The 22,704-nt window shown below is 41.7% G+C and overlaps 2 protein-coding genes across 14 annotated transcripts in view; one reads left to right on the top strand and one right to left on the bottom strand.

Annotated features, from left to right (window-relative positions):
* The window catches only part of LOC130552208 (protein phosphatase 3 catalytic subunit alpha), a 99,602-nt gene extending 88,742 nt beyond the window's left edge, over positions 1 to 10,860 (bottom strand). For 2 of the 3 annotated variants that reach the window (XM_057330411.1, XM_057330418.1), the window contains exon 1: positions 10,561 to 10,859. In XM_057330411.1, coding sequence (XP_057186394.1) covers positions 10,561 to 10,621 — 61 coding nt within the window. In that variant the 5' untranslated portion in view covers positions 10,622 to 10,859. Of the gene's footprint in view, positions 1 to 10,560 lie in introns of all 3 variants that reach the window. The other variant, XM_057330426.1, reaches the window with a different exon arrangement.
* Positions 10,861 to 11,001: 141 nt separating this feature from the next.
* Positions 11,002 to 22,704, top strand: part of LOC130555529 (B-cell scaffold protein with ankyrin repeats-like) — a 61,784-nt gene continuing 50,081 nt past the window's right edge. For 9 of the 11 annotated variants that reach the window (XM_057335853.1, XM_057335870.1, XM_057335862.1 and 6 more), the window contains exon 1: positions 11,002 to 11,904. The gene's annotated coding sequence lies outside the window, so the exon portion shown is untranslated. Of the gene's footprint in view, positions 11,905 to 21,912; positions 21,963 to 22,704 lie in introns of all 11 variants that reach the window. The other 2 variants (XM_057335828.1, XM_057335844.1) reach the window with 2 other exon arrangements.

Below are 22,704 nucleotides of genomic sequence, written 5' to 3'. Positions count from 1 at the left end.
AGAGCAGAAAGCATTCTGACAGCAAATATGCAGGCTAGCTGGGTCAACTGTACACTCATCTCAATGTTATCACTCCCAGAGACAACTTCAGATCAGAACAACTTCATTAGGATCACAGTGCTCTCAAAGCTGTAGAAGTTGGACATGGCCTCTGTAGTGTGTTACAAATGGAGCAGCTTTCATCTTTATTGATCAGATAATAACAGTGGGAACTGCTGATGCACACTTAGTGTGACAAAGCATTCGACAGGCGCACCAGCTGCTACGAGGGAAGATCACAGAGTCGCAATTCAATGCCTTAAGCCAAACTTATAAACAGCATAAAAATAGCATATAATAATTAGGGAGAAACAAGATTTAATATCCAAGATTTTTAATAAATACTGTATGTTGTCTGCAACATGCATTTACGCGTAACTGGTGATCCATGTTAAATCACCAGAATTTTCAAAAACAATGTTCAATCGCAAAAAACATACAAAGACACAAAAAGACATGTACAAAGTCAACAAATTTAAGATTTCATAACAAAACAACTGACCCACTCTGTATATTACATTTTTATGTTAAAGCGGCTCTAACACACACGGTTTCTCATCACATTTATAAAAGATATATATAGCTGTACGATTTTTTCCGAAAGCATATGGCGCGTGCGGGGGGGAGGGGTAGGCTGAACTAAAGCATGTGCGCATCCATTGCCAACAAAACATAGACATCAGTTTCACTCACCGCATTCGCATTCATGTCCGGCATCTTTTAGCACTGGGTAGTGTTGTCACGATACCAAACTTCGGTACCAGTCGGTTCTAAATGTGACAATACTTGCATTTCCCGCTATCATTTTGAGCTCTGTTGAACAGATTACGAAAGACCTCTGATTGGCCATTGTGTTTCCAAACTCATCTGATATGTCTTTGAATGGCTCCTTACTGAGCACTTGCGCAACCAAACCCGGAAGCACTTGAAATGATCATTGCATCACACTCTCTACCGAGCGCTTACACAGATCCACACGGAAGCGTTTGAAAGTCTATCAAAGACTTTCGGAAGCGTTTGAAAGTCTATCAAAGTCAAAATCAAACGCTTCTAGGGATGTAACGATTCACCGTGAGCCGGTTGAAAATCGGTTATAATGAGTGACGATTCAAATCGGTTGAGGTGTGAACTGAATCGCAATACATGGGCCGCTATTTTCACTGCAAATCTAAACGTGGACATGCTGATATTTCTTAAATGCAAAAAAATCCAAGAAAAGCTCAGACAGTATTAGTTTGTTTATATTAAAGAGACTTTTTCTATTATTAATTTGTTATAAAATTGCAGTTTAGTTTTGTTATTTGAAATAAAACATTATTTTATTATACAAAGAAACGTGAAGCATTTAAGAAATAATACAAGGGAAGTTGTTCATTTCTAATTTGTTTCAACTCATTTTGTAAAAATAAATCGTGAGTAAATCGTGAATAAATCGCATCGTGAGATCAGAATCGTGACTCGCATCGCATCGTGAGCTGAGTGAATCGTTACATCCCTAAACGCTTCCAAAATTACCTCAGTTGATGAATCGTTCTGTTAATTTGTCACTCTGTCTTTTAAAATAGACGGCTATAGGCCACTTCATATTTGTGCTTTAACACTTGCAAGCCCAATAAATCCAAAATAAATGCAAAGAAACTCTTGTTAAATGGTCTAAGCACGCTTGTGTTTTGAGTGACTGATTTGATGGGTTCAGTCAGTGAGTCTCGTGAGTTCAGTGTTTGACATATGAGTCGTTTCAACAAAATGAATCGGTTCAAATGAGTCATTGCGTCGCGAATCGGACATTAGCGGACATTGACGCGCTGTTTGTTTTTCATAGCTGTTAGGACATCGCAAAAGATCAAGTTAACAAGGAAAACACTTCACTGGATAGGATTTTTCCTTTATGTCAGCTGCATGTGCGGAACACTTCTCAGGGAAGAAAAGGCAACATGTTTTCGAGCACATTCACACCCAGCTGTAACTCAGGTAAAAATATTCTCCGAATGCGCCATGTGAAACATGGAGTGTGAGGGAGAGAGACCGTTCAGAAACCGTTGTGTTCGACTTCATTAAGCGCTACACAGATCGATCTAAATATGACATCAATGTTTCGTGAGAGCGTTTTAAAAGCATATGGAGCAGTCTGTCCCGCAAACGAATATGCGCGTGAAATGTGAATCGGGCCTTAGGAACGATTTCTTTCCCACCACTGGTCATTTTTTCTGCTGTAGGTGTGAATGAGCCCCTCCCCCAAAATGGCTGCCATGACAATGCTTTGCTGGAGCACAGCCAACACACACATGAAATATACACCCAACACGGGTGTAGACGATGAGGATAATTTTTGACATTATCAAATAACTCATCCGAAAATAATATGCTTAAAATCTGCTCTGATTTACACATGCCAAACACATATTTCACAAGGTCCCGACATTTCAGAGTATTAGCAAACAGGCCAAGATCGGTCTCTTCACGGTACACTGCACTCTTAAATCCCTTCACAAACTCGAGAATTACCCTCATATATTCATACTTCTGAAAGAATAACAATGAACAGAGAATCAAGACCATAATGAAGTGATGTTTTCCCACATGTTGGTAGCATTATGTGTACACTGTACACCTGAATGGAATGTCACTGTGGCTAAAAAAACCCTGTCCTAACATGATTTTACCTGTTTCTGCTAACCTCACTAAGAACCTTCCGAAACTTGTTGTTAAATAAGCATGTCGGCTTAAAGAAATATTAACATACAACTACAGAAAAAAGTAGTACAAAAAAATGTGAACTCACACCCAAAATAAATACATATATTTCATTGTTATATTCATTATAATTAAAATATAGCAATAAGTTGCATAAAACAAACATGTTTTAAACACAAAAATGTTGTTAGCAAACCTACAGTAGTCTATCAATCACTTCACTAAAATGTACAGCTTGTGCTTTAGATAAACCTAATAGCCAAATATGAAGCACACAAAAATCATTGCCAATTTTCACAATGCTGCTGATCACATTATGCACATCATGCACTGTAAAAAAAATGTTTTACATAATTTTTCTGTTATTTATTTGCAGATTTTCTACGTATAATGTCAATTTTTTTACATAATTTTACTGTTTTTTTACAATTTACAAGAAAAATGGGGAAGAGTCGTAATTTTACAGGGGAAACTGTTATTTTACGGTTTATTTCTGGTGCCCCAGCTGCCGGAAAATGTCTGTTTTTTACAGGAAATTTTGTTACTTATTTTTGAAAATACAAGAAAAACAGAGTAAAAAATATTTAACGATTTATTTCTGGCGCCCCAGCTGCCAGAAATTTTCATTTTTTATGGGATTTTTTTACAGGGTGGAATTAATTTTGGTGACAACTGGTGCCACTAAATGAAAAGGTAACCAAGCAGCTGAGATGTTACCAGAAGCCCCAAATACTTCAGTGATTATCAAAGATGACAAAGAAAAACAAACACAGCTCACAGTGGTCTTGCTGATCGAAATAGATGCCACATAAGTCATATTTCACAGAGCCAAACCAAATGTACTTTCCTCTGAAATCATTTGCATGATCTATTTGTGTGCACAGTAGGAGCAAATGTGTAAAAGAGGCTAGACTTATAGCATACCTCATATCAGATTCATCTTCCTAAGGACTTATTTGCATTCACCTCAATTTCCCATAGTTCTGAGCTTTCATCAGAGTAGCCCTAGTTACGCAAGCCAGGCTCCATTACATCCAATACAGATGAGCTACTTTCATCCGTTTATATGGACCATAATCTGAGGAGGCTAGCTGCTTTTCTCCTCTCCAAATCCACAACCTGGGCTAAAGTAGTGCCAGTGTACTCCAATAAGGGCCAATGGAACGCTCAGGCAGTATTAGCGAGTGAGTGTGGAATAAGGTCATGAAGGGGTTTCAATACTGCAGCACACAGCTGATGTCATTTGCTGGCCAACACAATCCACCATGAAGAGCCCAGGGCTAAAACGCATAAACTAGCACACAATCCACACCTCTCGAAACCATTAAAACCATGCCAGGCCTGCGCTAATAGGTTGACCAACAAGACTGACTACTGTACATAAAACCTTATCAATGTTGAGAGAAATTTAAAGTTTAGTCTTAAAGACGTTGATATAAAATTGAGATCAGTTTTGAAACAACCTGGACAGACAAATGTGGCTTTTGGGCTATTGTGTCTGACTACGGTATTTTGACTGTAAATCACATTCATGCAGCATAAACAGTGTGGCATCCACAGCACCGTTTATGTCCTGCCGTGTTCATACGTGCATCACCTTTAATTCAACAGATGGAAATGGAAAACGTGCAGCAAACTCTCACAGGACCAAAGTATCAAGATGCTGCTTGTGTTTACCTATGTTGACAGTACGGAAAGATGAGATTTACTAAACCTAAATAACGCGATCACGTGAATTACAACATTCCAGTGTCAAAATGAAATGAACATGCAGATTTTCTCATGATCACAAACACATGTCATAGATCAAGTCCTTTCACTTCCTTCAGGCCCATAGTGGTAGTCTAATGAATTCATGATACTAAAGATGTGCAAAAATACAATGCATTTTCATATTGAAAAACATCTGGATCAAAAACAACAGAATGAAGCAGAATGCTGCTGAGGTCTTTATCAACAACCAAAGCTTTTATACATGTGTGGGTACAGCGGCAATGCATTAAAACCATATGAATGTAAAACATTTTCAGTATCTCAAAAACACAGGGCAAGAAGCAGCCACACTTCAAAGGGACACTACACATTTTTTGACACTGCTGTGACTGCATGATCTCTCTTTGAATGTGCTTTTCCGCCATGGTTTTTCTGTCACGTCTCCACCCCACCAGCCTGAACAGATGGACTAACCTCTTGCTGGAGGACTCCTGGGCTTGCTGTGTAGTGCCTGAGTAAAAACCTCCTCACATATTCTGTCCCAAAACAGGATGAAAGGTACATCACTGTGTACAGCTCTACTATAGTGCTTGGGGGGTAAAGATCGCACACCGCTTTTGAGTGGGAGCACACCAAGGCTGTGACATGAGTGTTGCTCTGGTTGTGTTGCAATAGAGGTGAGGAGAGGGCGAGGGTGTCTATTTTAGTGTGACGCTGCTGAGGTTGGACTGCGAGTAAAGAGAACTGTCATTAGGGTAAAACTGTCATTAGGGTAAAACTGTCAAAGCAGAAATGGCCTAGCTGCCTTGGTTCTCTTTCTCTATCTTCTCTTCCTGTGGATCCCTGACAGAAATACTTCCCTGCACATGTCGTCTCAGTCCTCACGTCTTGGCAGCCGCACCAGAGTGTTACAAACTTCCAACACCTCTGCTTCTGCAACTCTCCGCACCCTAATGCACTGTGTCACGATGTGCTCAGAAACTGTCCTGTCAATGAAAGCAACTGGAGATCTCCAGTAAAACACCTACTTGCTTAAAGTCAAACATTTTGTTGACTTTCTTGCACTACAGTCAAAAAAGACACAATACATGATCTGGCGATAACATAATATTTCAAGGAGCCAAAATTTCTGTCCTGTCAGAAATTTCTGTAATGCTAAAGAAAATGTATATGATCATTTTATACCCTCTGTCTAGTCTTAGTTAGCACGCCCACAGTTCATTCACTGACCGCCTGGTGTATTTCTCACACAGACTTGTTAAAATTGCAAGCTTTTACCAGGTCACCTAAGAGAAAGTGGCATAATTACAGTTATAGAATAAAAAGTTGATATACAAGTAAACACTGTGTGGGAAGGTGGGTGAGAGTCAATACAGGGGTCTTTCCCTACAGGTGCTTCTATAATGCTCGGCATTGGGGTATGCGATGTTACTTAAGGTTCTGTTGCTAAAAATGACTCGGCTATCCAGCAGGGATCAGCTACCAGGATGGCGGTCCCCCCTCGCGCCGTGCAGCCCCTGCGCCTCCCCTCAAAAGTCAAATGTCACATGCTATCCGTCTTTAACTGCGGCATAAAACCAACAGACAATGGCCTCATGCTGGGTTTAGATGGACTTCACAGGGAGTGGAGAAAAACTGTTGCCTGTTTTGCAGAAAGCTGGCTTTCACCTTATCAAAGTGAAACGGACTGAAAAGAAAAGGAATTCCGTCTTGACCTAAGTGAGATGAAAAGTAAACAAGAACTATTTCATCTTGTCCTTTCACATGTGCACGGTACACAGACAGTAACAAACAGCAGTACGTAAACAGACTTTTGGTTTTCTGCCCTGATATCTGAAACACAATCTGTGATGATCTGTTTGCACTGAAGCTCAACTTTAAATTAAATTTACTGTCTGCAGTGGAACGTTCAGAGCTATACAATGTAGATTTTTTCTGTGTCAGACAACTATTTTTCATCTATATATTTTTCATTTATTATTCAATTATACGTTTCGATCTTTTCACAAAAAAATCCAACTAAATTTTTTGTTGCAATAACAGCTGGAACGTTTATAGCTATATTGTAACTCCATCATATCAATATTCATCATTAACGTTTGGAAATACCAGAAAGATACAGTGCAGAGCTTTACTGATTTCATCATTTTCAACTGATTCTAAAAGTCTTTGGAACTATATCACAGTTTCAACAAAACCTGATCTACATATGTCAGCCAGCTAGATAACTTTACCTTGGCAAAATTTCAACATCATTGGAATTCATAGAATCCAAAGCATCAACATTAAAACAAATTAGTGCTGTCACGATAAACCGACGATAAATATCACGTGATTTATGCACAGCTTTTGAGTGAAGTACGGGAAAACGCTGCTGCATCCGAAAGCCAGAGGGCGCTCTCGTGCGGAAACTCTAAATACGCACTGCAGAAGAAGACCATAACACATTCAAGAATCTAGGAAATGCCTATGGACATCTTTTTATCACTGTTACTCAAGCCTCATCAGGTATTTTTATGATAATAAAGTATATTTATAATGATCATGTTTGACGGGTGTTGCTTTTTCAAATGCACATTATAAGCGACTCAAACTCGCACAGCTTTTAGATCGAGCAGCATTTCCTACTGATCCCTGAGTCGTGCTTCACTAACAAGCTACGCATTAAAAAAAATCGACACATTGCATATCGCAGCCAGCTCGATTACAATAGGATTTGGTAGTATTGCGATAAATTATCGTGCAGCCCTAAAACAAATGTATGCAAATGTTAAAAGGACACTACAATTTAATTTAGTGTTTTTAGGCCATGGCACTTAAAAACACTGAGCAGATATGCATTTCAAATATACATTTCAAATGCAAGTATTTTCTTCCACGATGACTGATCCTGTCATACACAGGACTTTATCCAGTCAGATGCTTTACAATGTCTAATACCAAATACCAATGCCTGCCAGGCATAAAACACACCTATAAGGCCATCAAATTGTTGAAATGCCTGTATGCAAGCAATGTTCTGATAGGGCACTCTCTCACGAGAATGGACCGAAATAACACCCAGATTTTCACCCATTCAGATGCTCTCTCGAACCAGTATGTCTAATAGCAAACAGCAACACTTGCAAGTCATAGAAACACACGTACACACTCATCAAATTGTTGGAATGCTAAAATGCAAGCATGGGATGTAAAAAATCTGGCAGGTGAATCAATGCGATTTAGGCCTAAGACTCTGTCTCCACTGCGTTTTCAAAACGCTCTTCATCCACACTAGCGTTTTCAAGCATTTCCCAAACACTGCTCATCCACACTGAAACATCTGAAAATGCTTACATCCATGTACTGCGCATGAGTAAAACCTTAGACACGTCAGCATGTGTAATTTCTGTCAGGCGTTTATTTACTTTCTGCCTTATTATGATGCAGCAATGTGGAGCAAAGACACAGTTTTTTTTTAAATAGACAGACAATGAAGTTACTTAGAGATGTTGCTGCGGGTAACACAAGACTATAAAGCTTCAAAAGTGAAACTTAACTCACGCTCTGCTGACAAACAATAACTGCGAGTATCTAAATATTCCGTCTCCTACAATGCAATCTAAAGTATGCATGAACTGACATGACATTTATGCTATCAAACAGGAACAGCCGAAACAACTGCTTCACATGACGAAAAACGCATCATCGTTTTTAAACCCCTCTGTTTTCCTCATCCACACTACAACGTGAAAACAGAGTTTTCAAATGTATCCACTTTCGAGTGTGTTTTTCTAAAAGCTCAGTTTTCGTTGACAAAAACACGTCTCAGTGTGGACGAAAAGCCAAAACGGAGAGAAAAAGATGCGTTTTCAAACAAAATTAGTCTGGACAGGGTCTAAAAAAGCCACACCTGAAGACCACAGTAACCTCTTTACCAGTGTCTGTCTGTTCCTCTTTGTCAGTCTCTCTCTCTTTCTGACCCCATAAAGGCTCCATTTGGAGTGGGTTTTCCTTCGAAAGGAAGACTAGAAAAATGTGACAATACACAGCATTATGTAAAAGCTTCTCGCCTGGTGAGGATCATTTAAAACGACACCAGGACACTCCACTAAAAGCTTCATCTCTTCACAGCTCAGAGCGACCGGCAGATAATAGATCTGTATGATTGAGCTCCGCTCAGAAAGAAGCTGCAAAAGAAATCATGGCATATCAGTGCTAAACTGTTCACTTAAATTCAGCTTCTCCAACTGATAAAAACTGGCCCTGCAGCCTACAGATTGAATAGAATAGAACAGATGAGAATAGCAACGAAAAATAAAATAAATAATAAATAAAGCAACAACAAATTAATTTATGCATCTTGCTGTAATTTATTGTCATTTTAGGAAACAGATTTTCTACCAGAGGAGGACTGTTAGAATGTAAAACACTCAAACTCAATTATTTTGTTATACCACAATTCAAACTAAGGAATACAAATGCACAAATGAATGAGTGAAATATCATAATACATTACAGTTTTTGGAATACTATAAACTAAGCATTAAATGATCATACATCAACTCTAATCTCAGATATTGATATAATATTGTATCATCAGGTCACTTAGGGACGTTAAAGGTGGAGCTATAGTCTCAATTATAAAAAAACAAAACAAAGCAGATAAACAAGAGGAAAGCCTCATCAAAAAAACATGATAACATTTGAAAAATGATGCTGCACTTACAATAAGTTTGATATTTTACCAAATAACACACTTAATTTAGCAAAAAATGAAAGTTGTTGAATAAAAGAATGAGAAATAACTATGCAAAGCATTATATTAACTACACTTAAATTTATGGTATTAGAGAAATCATACTATAGATCTGATCTTTTTTTTATCTTAATTTAGGTTACAACACTAATCTGATTTTATCTGAGGTCTTCTGCCCTAACCCTTTTCCACGACTCTGGAGCTCCCATTTCTCAGATTTCCCTTATCAAGTTGATACATTGTGCAACAATCTCATTAAACATTTAAGTGCAACTCCTTCCCAAGGCACTCCCAGCTCTCGCCTATCCATTCCCTGACCAGCGAGAGGAAATTGATGTTCACAGGGCCATGCTAAAAGCTGATGGGAGGAGAAAAGGTGAGTAAGTTATACGAGTGGCCCGGGCTTCTTTATGAGAGCAATCAATCCATATAAGATCCCATCCACACACTTAGAAAACCACAGCTCGGCTACTGAATTACTTCAGTGTTTGTTGGGAGTAGGATGCTGTTGCGTGGTTATGGATGGGAAGGCAGTTGTCATGGCATTTGGACAGAATGAGTTGTGGAGTACCTTGCAGCTGAATCTGGTGCTTCTAATACATGCAGGTCAGAGGTGGTGCATTCCCCTGATGGCGGCAGATACCATTACAAGTCAGAACGCAGACTTCTCGTTTTTAAATGGCTTTTACAAATCAGCCAAAAGTCAAATGGGCAATAGCAGTGTGTGCTGGATAATAATATCGCTGCAGAGAACAATAATGTTGTAGCAAAACTATGATCAAGATAGCAATGGCTTTGATGAAGAGGAACAAATGGTACATGCCTGCAACCAACTCAGGGCTGAGTTGCCTACTGAGAGGGATTGTTTCCAAACAGTATGGGGGCCCAACCTGTCATATGCTGCCTCATGTCCAAACCGATCATCTAGCAATAAAAACAGGCATGCATGATCCGTACACCTTGTGCTTTGTTGGCTCTTTCACGCTGTGCAATATCTAAATAGTCCCATTTGTCCAAAAGGGTCTCCTTGCAATACGGCATAGAGTTAAAACGGACGAACTACAACTAACGTTACAGTGATTTAAAAAAAACAGTGTTGTTGTCAGAAAACAGGAGGTTTAATGCGTTTCTTGGGACAAAATAGCCATGCAACCAAGTCTGTAATAACAAGTACCTTTACTTCCTACTTTTACCAATACAGCCGGCTACCACCCATTTTTTCCATGGGCAGATCTCATATTATAGACCATTACCGAACCACCAGACGCTTGTTCACTTCACTGCAGGGACACGTTTACACTCACATCTCAAGGTTTCGCACTTTATAACAGTCAGTGAACCCGATCACTCTTCACATGCATGCTATTTCTACTTACACATCACCGCTCTGTCCGTCGTGGATAACTTCGGATCATCATTCGGTTTGTTTTCAGACATTTCCAGTCAGATAGGTGTCGATTCACTCTGCAACTGTTCTCGATAACGAGCCGATGTAGTTCCTCGCTCAACAACACAACTCTTAACGTTACCCAAACGGGAGACGGCAGTGATATCTCTCGCCCGTATCACTGGCCGAAAATACTTGCAACAGGGTGACAAATTTCAACGCTGTTACTGTAGGGCTGTCTGATTTACTGCAACACTGTATCAAGTTCTCAGAGCCCCCTACGATGAGCGCAACCAAACTCGATAGACGTCAGGGGAACGCCTACTATCCTAGCGAAGGCGCCCATTGGTGGATATCATCCTGCCGTTCTGAATGATTGGTCCGCTGGGATGTCGATTATACGTGTCTGTGTATTTGTAATGTTACGATTCTGTACTCGACTCCGAGGAGGGGAGTATAATTACAGCGTTTCGCTTCACATTAGAAAGACTTCAAAGAAACTAAGAAGCTTCGTATTTCATGACCAGATAAGTACAGGAATTCATGCGCAGGAAGTTAAATGTCACATATTGTGTCCAGATATTTTGTGTTATCTAGATAAGTGATTTTACTGAAACTGTTAGTCAGTTTTGTTGAACTCACCAGATGTATACGTGTGTGTGTGTTGAGAGATAGGTGATTTCACACTATAGTCAGACATTAAACAAAACTCACAGAAAAAATAATTTAATACATCATCAGCAATGCTTAAGAGATCCCTGAAGCCACCGCATATGTAAATTGTGGCTTATTACCTGGATGACGTCAGTGTGAGGATTTGCAAGTGGCTTGTATAGGCCTTACTGGCACGATCATCTGCGCCACATCACTGTCATTCAGATATGCTGATGCTACCGAGGTCTGAATGTTACCATGGCAGCACACTGAATCACATCTGACCCACACACTGAGCTGTGAAAACACTGATAATAATGACTGATTTGTCATGAAGGGTCCTAAAACCAACTAAGGTGTCTGCTTCTGACTGCAGTTGTTAAACACTTGCATGGATTATAAAGCCTCTCTGTCCCTGAGGTTGCCTCTTTGACAGTGGTGAAACTGGTACAATATACAGGATTTTAAAGTACGGACACATACAAAAATAATCTATATCAATGGTTATTTGTAATTCACTAGATGTGTGTGGTAGTGTTTGTGTCAGCAGAAACAATGTTGTTTGCTTGTATTTTCTTATTTTTATTGTTTTGGGATGTTTCTAGAATGCAACCTTTGGCCAGTGGATGTGTAGCCTCCAGCCAACTCAGGCAGCGACCAGTTGTGTTTGGTTGGACAGGTATGTGTTGTTGCCTCACAAGTAGCTTGCAATGTATATACAAACTGTTTATTTACATACTAAATCCCACTATTCTTTAAAATAACACAAGCCTCACCAGTTACAATGGCAGGCACAAACCACTATGTACGTTTATTGTCAGAGACTCAGAGATTGTGGGGTCATTCTATAATTAAGGATGGGCCTACATTTGGCAATTGAAAATGTAATGAATAAGTTTTATTCTTTCATAAAACACAAACATGACCTAACATAAAGCCCTTAAATGAAATACTTATTCTGTTATATCTCAGGGTTACATGGTTTTGCATATAAGATGATATATTCTTTTTCTCAAACAAGTCAAATTTGTATTTGCTGTTTTAGAAGAAAAATACCTTGAGGAACTAAGGACACCTCTGGTAATGTCTTAAAGAGTACATTCCTCAATATTTTTAAGCGCTTATTTTGGTTTATGGAGTGTCCGACAACAAGTTTATGTACATACATGATGTAAAAATACTATTATTTCGTAATAATAAGCAGTTTTTATTACCTTACTTCTTGACTGACTCTCAAATGATTCGTTCCGTGATTCATCTGTGTAATCTCCGCCTTTCCGTCAGCGTAGTCTGATCTGATTGGTCAGATAGTGTAGTCTGCTGTGATTGGTCAGATGGTCTAGTCTGCTGTGATTGGTCAAATGGTCTAGTCTGCTGTGATTGGTCAAACGCGTTCAGCATGTGTCGCAAATGGACCGCCTATCATTACTACTGTATTACGGTTTGCAGGTGGTTGGATATTAACAGTGTATAGAGAGAGATGGCGTCGATTTTACCTTACTAGTTCGAGCCCGAGTCTGACGAATCATTCTTTAATCCTTATACAGATGCCAGTAAGAAAAAGGACTGTTTTAGACACTTCTTTTGTAACAGTTAGTTATCACGGCATACAGTGTACGGTGTTCGTATCTTCAGATGTTATTATAACTATAGTACACCACGCAGTTCTTGAAATAAAGACTTTGTGAGTTAATATGGTTGAACACTTACATTAGCGCAACGAGTTTATAGCTAACGTTAGGTAAACAAACAGTAACAACCCCAAAAATAACGGTAACGTTAGCTAAACACAGACATGAGATAACGTCACACAAATTTAATTTTAAGTAAAGACAAAAATAAAGAGTCACACTTACAGGTTGTGATTCGGTGGAGCTTACAGGTCCAAATAAAGTTGGTATTGCAACATCTTTTAAGGAAAGACGTTTAATGTATCCCGCAGTAAAGGCGCCAAGATTGATGAAGCAATCTTAAAATGACGCGCGCAAAGTAAAACGTTTGGTTTATACTCCTTTGGTGTCGTTTGAAAAATAAATAGTAACCATTTTTTCCTCAGAAGTTCTTCGTCAGAATAAGACTGACTTAGTTTCACTACATAGAACACAGCTTCTCTTAGACATGATGCACACGTCACGAACGAGCTAGTACAGTGTTGGGGAGGAGAGAGTTAAGTTTTCGCAGTCAGTCCTAGGCGGGGATTATTTCTAGTGACGTAGATACATTGTGGTTAAAGATTCGGACAGGTCATGACTTGTTCGCGTGATTCAGAGTCGATTACCTTTTTTATAAGCTAATAACTTTGTTATTCGTTCACCTTCGGATTTACAACTTGGCAGATTGCTTACATTCAAACACGGCAAAATTAAACACTTCATGAAATGTATTTTTTATGATCTCGAGGAATGTACTCTTTAACACTACATGTTACGAATTTTGCAGTACTTTTGAAAATTAAAAACATTGTAACACACAGTAGTTGACAGTTGACTGGACAACAGTCCAGGACAACTTTCTGAGAAAGCAGAGTAGAGAAGTGAGCTAGGAGTCTGGACCACTTCAGAAAACGTAACTAAACAATGCTGGCCCAGAACAACTTCCATTTTCAGTATTTAAAGGTGCAATGGATGATATTAAGAAGGATCTATTAACAGAAATGCAATATAATATACATAACTATGTCTTCAGATGTGTATAAAGACTTTACACAATGAAGCGTTGTGTTTTTATTACCTTAGCATGAGCTATTTCTATCTGCGTAGTGCGTACACCACAGGTGTATAGTGCTTCGAAAGGGAGGGGAAGGCGGTGGACTGAGCCGTTGGTTGCAGTTCATAACCTCACCGCTAGATGCCGCTAAATTTCACAAACTGGAACCTTAAACACTGCAAAAACGTTTGAACAGAATACAACCAAGAGAACATTTTTAACCAATTAAAATGTAAAACAAAAAAATTCAGATTTAATTATATATGTAAGATTTAAAAATTGAATTTAAGTGTCTCCATGGATACATTCCTAAGAGAAACGCAAAATGGCAGCCCACACGAATGTCTTTTCATTTTCAGTTATTTTCTTTAGCAGAAAATGATTGTTAGTGTCCGTGTTTCATCGTGCAGTAAACACAGTGGACTCCATCACCAGAGTTGGTGACTGACTCCCGGGCTTGATCAATAAACTGTGATGACGCTATTTTTCATGTGTCTAATATAAAGAGGAAATTGTTTTTCACAAACTGACCCAGATCTTAGGGCTAGATAATATATGACCAACATATGGTACCATTACTGAAAATACAGAACAGTACAATACTGAAAATAATGAGAAGGTTTGGGTGTGGACGCAAAATAGATGCCCCACAACACTGTGTTATATTGACCATCATAACATTGCAACTGCATTTGTTAGAATAAGAAATCAGAAGTCTATATCAGTGGTTCTTAAAGTTACCACCTTTAATAAAATTAGTTGTTCCAAGTACCACCTAATGACATCCATAAAAAATCATTTGAATAAACACTTAAATTAATAGTATAGCTGTGAATCTTTATCTTTACACATCATACTCCAATTCTAATGTATTATTAATAATACAAACACTTTTTTTATTTACCAGCTGTTTTCAAACTAAAGAACATGGTTTTTCCATGTTTTTCAAGTTAGTCAGCAGTAATAGTGGACACAAAACACTTTTCTGTAGTGCACTGTAAACAGGGCTCTGTAAATGACTTTTATGAGGGATTTATTAACTTTGTGGGGACTTGCAGAAAGACTACAAACTTATATTAAAGACAAACGATGTGGAAATAATATTAAACACAGAAGATAAATAAATATATGTATACTTAGACGTCAAGAGAACAGCTGTATATAACAAACAGAGACTTACTGTACATTTTACTGCAGCAGCTTTTGTCAAAGCAGCGAGTAAAAAATACATTGCAACACTCGCTTCATTATTTTAAAGTCACCATGCAATCAAACAGGAAAAATTCTAAGTGTTTTTCACAGTGTTGCAGTGATTATTATAAATTATTTATCCGTGCACACCATTTTTTTTTATTCATTTGCACTTGTAATCTTTCATCAAAAACGTTAAGCTCTTCTCCCCATCTCCACAACAACTCTTCACCACATGACGTCTGCAACAAAAACGAGGTAGGACTATACTGACTGTCCAATGGCCAGGCATTTTTAGCCCTCCCCTGCAGGCCTGACTCACAACAAACCAATCAAAAAGGGAAGGGCAAAATAAAGCCCCGCCCTACATTTTAATTTAATTTCAGAAGCCGTTTCACTCGGATACACGTCATGATACGGAAAAGAAGTCGATCGCAACTTCCATTTTGTGGTGATTTTAACCTTGAGTAGATGCAGACGCACTTTGAATTAGCGCTCTACTTAGCGGTTCAAGTGCAGATATACATAAGAAACTTAATTTTCACGCAGCTGGTCGGAAGAGAGAGAGTGAGATGCTCACAAGCGCCTGTCTGCTCCCGCTCTGTGTTTGAGCTGCCTGTCACATGCCTGAGTTACATCGACCAATGATAAATAAACAATAATTTATACAACTACTTCAAAATTGCACATAGGCTGAGATATATTCCGAATTTATCAATCATGTATTAAACATTTGAAATTGTATTTAAAAAAACAAAATATATATTAATATATAGAGTTTTTAATTTTCTGTCGTGTCACATACCAGCGGGGTTTCTTCAAGTACGTGAAGTACTCTTCAAGTACGTGACACGACAGAAAATTAAAAACTATATATTAATTTACATTTCGTGTTTTAAATACAATTTCAAATGTTGTACGCATACCACAGTTTGATAACCACTGGTCATACGATTGAACATTTTAATATAAATTCAGAACTTTCATCACATTAACCCAAAAGCACAATATCTTAACTGTACAATTTACATTAATCATACAGCTCAATACACTTAATCTATTTCCACATTTGTTTATTTGTATCTTTTCTTAGGCTGTCTTCTCCAAAGCAATTAGAAGAAACACCTAATGGCTGGAATACACTACAAGACTTTTAAAATCTGAACAGATTTTTTTTTAACTAGACATCATACACTTGCAGACTTGAAAGTTTTAGATAGAAACACACTAACTGATCAAATCTGTAGACTGGCACAGACTTTCTGCAACAAGCCCAGACTGAAAATCTGAGCAAAAGTCTTGTAGTGTATTTTAGCCTTAATACAAAGATGATACTTAAATAAAAACAACGGAGAACTCCATCAAACCCAGAGCAATCACATTTTCGTATGTGTGGAAACCACTGACCTTTAAAGTAAAAGAGATTAGCCTATACTTACTTCATTTGTGTGAAAAAAAAACTCATAAACTCTGTATGAGCCCCATGATACATCTCCCCTCTCATCTTTTTCTGTCTCCTGTGTAGTGACTTACAAAGCCTCCCCATTATTCAGCAGATTTAGGCTTTGTGATGGATGTCTTGCCATGGATGTGTGGCAGTAAACTCACCATATGTGACTACACTCGAACCAGTGCATTAAGGGTGCCTGGTGCACCTTGCTTTTGTGTGGGAATTCAAGCGTACGCTAATGTGAAGTGGTGTAAAAGGTGTTGCAGACTTCCAATAGTTGTGAAAACGTTCACTGTAGGATCCTGTTATGAAAAAGTCTTGGTTATAGATGTAACCTCAGTTCCCTGATGGAGGGAACGAGATGTTGTGTTGAGCCGACAGATGGGGTTTGTCCCTGAGAACCAATCGCTTCTGACTTCTTAGAAAAGGCCATTGAAATTGGCGAATGAAATTTGCATGTCGGACTCTGCCTCCGGATATCCGGGTATAAAAGGGAGACGGCGTGCCTCATTCATTCACCTTTGTTCTGAAGAGCCTGAGACCTCTCACGACTGCTGCAGTGGGCAGCATGTGTTGTGGCAAGAAGGACACAACGTCTTGTTCCCTCCATCAGGGAACTGAGGTTACATCCGTAACCAAGACGTTCCCTTTCTGTCGGTCTCTCTACGTTGTGTCGAGCCGACAGATGGGGTTCCTATGGAAAACGCCACAACACTGTGCCCTGTCACAATCTCTAGCGAAGCGACGGTGACTGGCCTGGGCGTGTCAGCCGTGAGCGCTATCGCAAAATTGTAACCTACCAGTGGGTAGGTAGGGGGTCCCAGAGCTTTCTTGAAAGGTGGGAAGGCCCCTGCCTTTGGCCTCACAGGTGGCGGCCTTGTTTCTCTAACAGCGAGAAGCCGCCCGGTACCGTAAGGCCACTGGGTAAGCGCTACTTCCTCAAACGGGGGATGCGCTACAGAGACCACTTCCTACCGCAGGGAGGAGTTTAATGGAGATACCAACATGGTCTCACCATTAGGGGAGAACTCATGGGAGGAAAGTGCGGACTGAAGGAGTTAACTGCAAGGTGGAGGTCCACCTAGGGAAGGTCATGGGTTACCAAGGTGGGAACCAATCATGAGGATACATCAGACGGAACCTCCCTGCTGGGGGGTTACAACGTCCGGTAGCACTAGGTCCGGTTAGAGCTATGTTGTGGATAACTCAGTTGGTACCCGGCCTAAGGGGCAGGGCTGCTCTGCCCAGCCCGTCCGCAGGAGGTGCTTGCTTAGTGATGGATGGAGTGCCTGTTCTTCACCCAGTGGGGGAAGAAAGGAGGCTAGTTTAGTAGGCCGACCCCCCTAGAAGAAAGGGGGGAGAGGTACTGTCATAGGCGTACACCCTACCGGCCGCCGGTCTTGGCTGATGCCCTGCAAGACTCGAGCTGATACCGGTTTTATGCGGAGGCTGTAGGACCTCGCGAAGGTGATGGGTGTAGCCCAACCCGCAGCTCTGCAGATGTCTGCCAGAGAGGCGCCTCGAGCCAGTGCCCACGAGGAGGCTATACTCCGTGTGGAGAGAGCTCTCACCCAATGGGCGCGGGCGATCTTAGGACAGGTACGCCGTGGCGTACCTGTCCTATTCCTCGGGAAGTACCCTAGCGGGCAATGGGTGGTGTCCAGGGAGGCGAACAGGTCTACCTGAGCCCACCCGAACTGTACCCAATGAGCTGGACTGCGCGGGGGTGGAGTCGCCACTCTCCGCGAGGCGTCAACTGACTAGAGAGCGCATCGACTGTCTGGTTCAGGTCGCCTGGGATATGTGTGGCTCTCAGGGATCTGCTCACCTGCGGACTCCACAGGAGGAGGCGTCGGGCGAGTCATGTTAGCCTGCCGTAAGCGAACGCCACCCTGGCGGTTTATATACGCTACGGAAGTTGTGCTGTCCGACCGGACCAGCATGTGCTTGTCCTGCACGAGAGGTTGTAGCCCCTTCAGTGCAGGTAGCACATCCAACAACTCTAGGCAGTTGATATGCCTACGCAGGCGGGGGCCCGTCCATCGCCCCGACACTGCGTGCCAGTTGCACACGGCACCCCAACCCTGCAGGGAGGTGTCTGTCATCACCACGACGCGCCTCGTGACCTGCCCGAGAGGGACCCCCGTCCGTAGAAAGGTCATTGAAGACCAAGGGGTTAGGGTGCGTCGGCAGAGAGGCATAATCACCATCCGCCTGCTGCCGGTGTGCCACTCTCTCCAGGGAACTCGACTCTGTAGCCGGTGTTGGAGCGGTCTCATGTGCATCAACCCGAGGGGTATCACCACCGCCAAGGATGCCATGTGCCCAGGAGCCTCTTGTTTCAGGGAGCCCGCTGACTGCTTGAAATATTCCAGGCAGTTTAACACTGACTGAGCGCACTCTGTAGTCAGTCGCACTGTAATGGAGACAGAGTTGAGTTCCATACCAAGAAAGAGGATGCTCTGCACAGGGGAGAGCCTGCTCTTTTCTCGGTTGACCTGTGGTCCCAATCGATCTAGATGCCGAAGCACTAGGTCCCTGTGTGTGTACATAACCGAACACCGTCATGTAGAGGGTGAGAGCGGCTGTGATAAACACCCAGAGAGAGAGAGAAAACTCTTAGTGGTCCCAATCGATCTAGGTGCCGAAGCACTAGGTTCCTGTGTGTGTACATAACAGATTTCGCGAGTGAGCCAGTCGTCGAGATAGTTTAGTCATGTAGAAGGTGAGAGCGGCTGTGATAAACACCCAGAGAGAGAGAAAACTCTTAGAAGTGGGCTGTTGGGATGGGGCAGGAACCGTCCCGGATCGACCAACCAGCGAGGAATGGCTGGGGTCGAGCCCGAAGGTATTTTCGATCTCCCTGGGGTCTTCCCATGAGGGCCGCTTCGGCTTCCGCCGCGGCTGCTGACGGGGTGGTGGTCTCCTCTTCGATGTCTTCTTCCGGGGGGCCGCCTGAGTGGGGGGCGCCGAAACCGGAAGGCGTCGAAGTGGACCAGGGCTGCTGGGAAGCAGACTGTGCACGGGATCTCGACGGCCAGAGGACGGCCGAATCGCGGTGGGGGAGGATATGCTTGATATCCTCTGTCTGCTTCTTCACCAAACGGGGTGCGAGATGGGTGCGTTGAGAAAGCGGACTTTCTCGGCATTACCCATCTGTGCAAGGTTCAGCCAGTGGTGTCTCTCCTGGACCACAAGTGTGGGCATCGCCCGACCCAGGGCCCGCGCGGTCACCTTGGTCGCCCGTAGAGCGAGGTCGGTGTCGGCGCGGAGTTCCTGCATAAGCGCTGGGTCGGTCTTACCCTCGTGGAGCTCTCTCAACTCCTTGGCCTGATGGACCTGCAGGATGGCCATAGCGTGGAGAGAGGGGACAGCTTGGCCCGCAGCAGAGTAAGCTCTCGACACCTAAGATGCCGAAAAACCTACATGCTTTGGACAGGAGTCTAGGTCGAGCCCCTGGGGAACATCGACGTATCCTCTAGCTGCCCCACCATCTAGGGAAGAAAGTGCGATGGAACTAGTTGAAGTGCAAGCGCCGAAAGGGGGGCATTCCAGGTCATACTAAGTTCCTCGTGCACTTCCGGGAAAACACGGCACTGGGCTTGGAGCCGCTCTCAAACCCGGGGTACCATGTATCCAGCCGCGAGCGTTGGGAGATGCAGTGCGGTGCACTGCAACCCAATGCCGGCGGCCCGGGAAAGCATGGCTGACATTTCGACGTCCGCTTCTTCCTGGGCTCGACCCCTTGAGGGAGGGAGCTCCGAGGAATCGTCGGAGTCAGATGCCAGTAAGTCACCCTCCGATGCTGCATCAGACATCTCATCATCACGCATCGTTTCCAAATACGTGGTTGAGGAACAAGACGGTGAGACCATCTCATGGGGAACGGTCAGACGAGCGAGACGAGGTGCGACCGGTCCGCGAGCCGGTGGCTGACGGATTAGCGCTCACACTAATCCTCATATCACCCTCGCTGCTCGCCGTAGCGGATGGCAGGGCCGTAGCCACTGCTGTCACGTAACGGGAAGCAGACGAGGTGACGCAACGTCTGAATCGTCAACCGCCCGCAGTGCGGGCAGGACGTATCCACAAGGGCTGCCCCAGCATACTGGAAGCAGACCTCGTGTCCGTCCCCCTCCTCGATGAGTGTGTTGCACCCACGAGAACAGCGGGACATGCCACGCTGGAGAAATTTGCTCTTTTAGAGAAAAAACTCGAACACTTCTGGAACCGCCGAGACGCCCAGGGGAAGTCGCCGCAGGAAGGGACAGTCCGCTGCACCACGTCGTATAACCGGCAGTCTTGTAGTTGCTATCTTGTAGCGAAGTCTGTTGATCATGAGCGAAGGCTCCGAAGAACAAAAGGTGAATGAATGAGGCACGGCTTCTCCCTTTTATACCCAGATATCCGGGGGCGGAGTCCGGCATGCAAATTTCATTCGCCAATTTCATTGGCCTTTTCTAAGAAGTCGGAAGCGATTGGTTCTCAGGGACGAACCCCATCTGTCGGCTTGACACAACGTCGAGAGACCCGACAGAAAGGGAACTGTAATTGCTATCATGCTAAAGAGGCACAATTTGATACACTTGAAAATTGAATTTGTTGCCTGTATGGTGACCCACAATAGCATAATTTGTCAGAAAGTAAAGACCAAATGTTTTAATGTTACAGTGTTGCTTATCCTCACTTCTCAATAGTGTCAGATGCTGCAGTAATCCAGCCAGAGGTTTGAAGGCACAGTATTGCATCAATTGCTTTATAAGTCATTATTCTGCACACACTGAAAGAGTTCATCCCACAGTGTATTATGGAATTCTTAACCAGGGAGACCAGAATTTTTATTTGAAGCTACTTAAGAATAATGTATACAATACCTGAATGATTTTTTCTATATTTGGTCCTAAAACATCCAGCTACAGTATAGAGACCATGTCTGAAGAAGCAGGAATTACATATTTACAGTAGTTTGTCCACTGCTTGTCTTAATTTAATTAAGAAGGGATTTTTTTAATGTAAAAATTTTTTCACATGCCCCTTGTATTTGTGTATATAAAAGCTGTTAAGATTTACATTTATTTACTAATCAAAAAAGCAACAGATGTGAGGTTATAAGCCCATTAAAGTAACAGACATTCAGCTATTGCCATAGCAACTTCAGATGAAGTCACACTCGAGAGAATAATTTAACCACCATACCTTGTTATAAATGGTATGTTCGTTCTATTGCACAACTGGATAACACTGTAAAAGAGTCCCTTTAGAAAGCATAATCCATGCTCATTTTTTAAATACATGCATCCAATGAATCATTCCTATAACAACTATTTTCTACATTTATAGCCTCACAGTACTTGGCATGAAGACATATCTCCTCTGGGTTCTTCAATAAAGTAGGAAAAACTGGTTGCAGTGTTCATTGGCAATGTCTGATTGACAGCTTCACATGACATGCTTGTTGTCTGCCTGGTGTTTAACTGCATCACTGACAAACAGTCTCAGTTACCTCATCTTCTTCACTGCCATTACGTGACCATTTTTCTAAAGAAAAATTGTATTGACTTCATTTAACACACTTGGCATGGTCAAGTCTCTGCCAATGTTACTTGCTTCTTAATTTTTTAAATAATATAAAAATTGTATATATTCATGCATTGAGCGAACACGTTTGCTTAAAGCAACAGTGTATTAAAGCTATGTTATATTTTAGGAGTATTTCTGGGAACTCACGAATCTGGCATTATCAGCTACCAGTTGAGCTATCAGAAAAGCATGTTCACGCCAACGCTGTCAATTAAGACATTTTGTACTGACTTAACTGTACACCTTGTGATATTTTATTCATGAAATGGTCACAGTGTTGATTCTTGTGCTGCTAACATTTTCCTCTTTTAATCTTTCATCATTGCGATAACAAAATGATAACGAATAATTATTCAATGTAGCAAAAATGTAAAAAATAAAGTCACTGAGTAACCTAAAAGTTTAATTAACATGTTGACAGGTGTTAAAGTTTCTAATAAAAACGCAGCATTTAAGATTTTGCCAGAACAGTAAACGTGTCTAAATGAGGAGTGCAGTAGAGCACAGTAGAGCTCATTAGTTTTGCTTGTCTTACAGGAACACAGAAAATAA

This window comes from Triplophysa rosa, linkage group LG1, assembly GCF_024868665.1.
Source record: "Triplophysa rosa linkage group LG1, Trosa_1v2, whole genome shotgun sequence".
NCBI classification, from domain to species: Eukaryota; Metazoa; Chordata; class Actinopteri; order Cypriniformes; family Nemacheilidae; genus Triplophysa; species Triplophysa rosa.
This window is presented reverse-complemented; position numbering and strand designations above follow the sequence as displayed.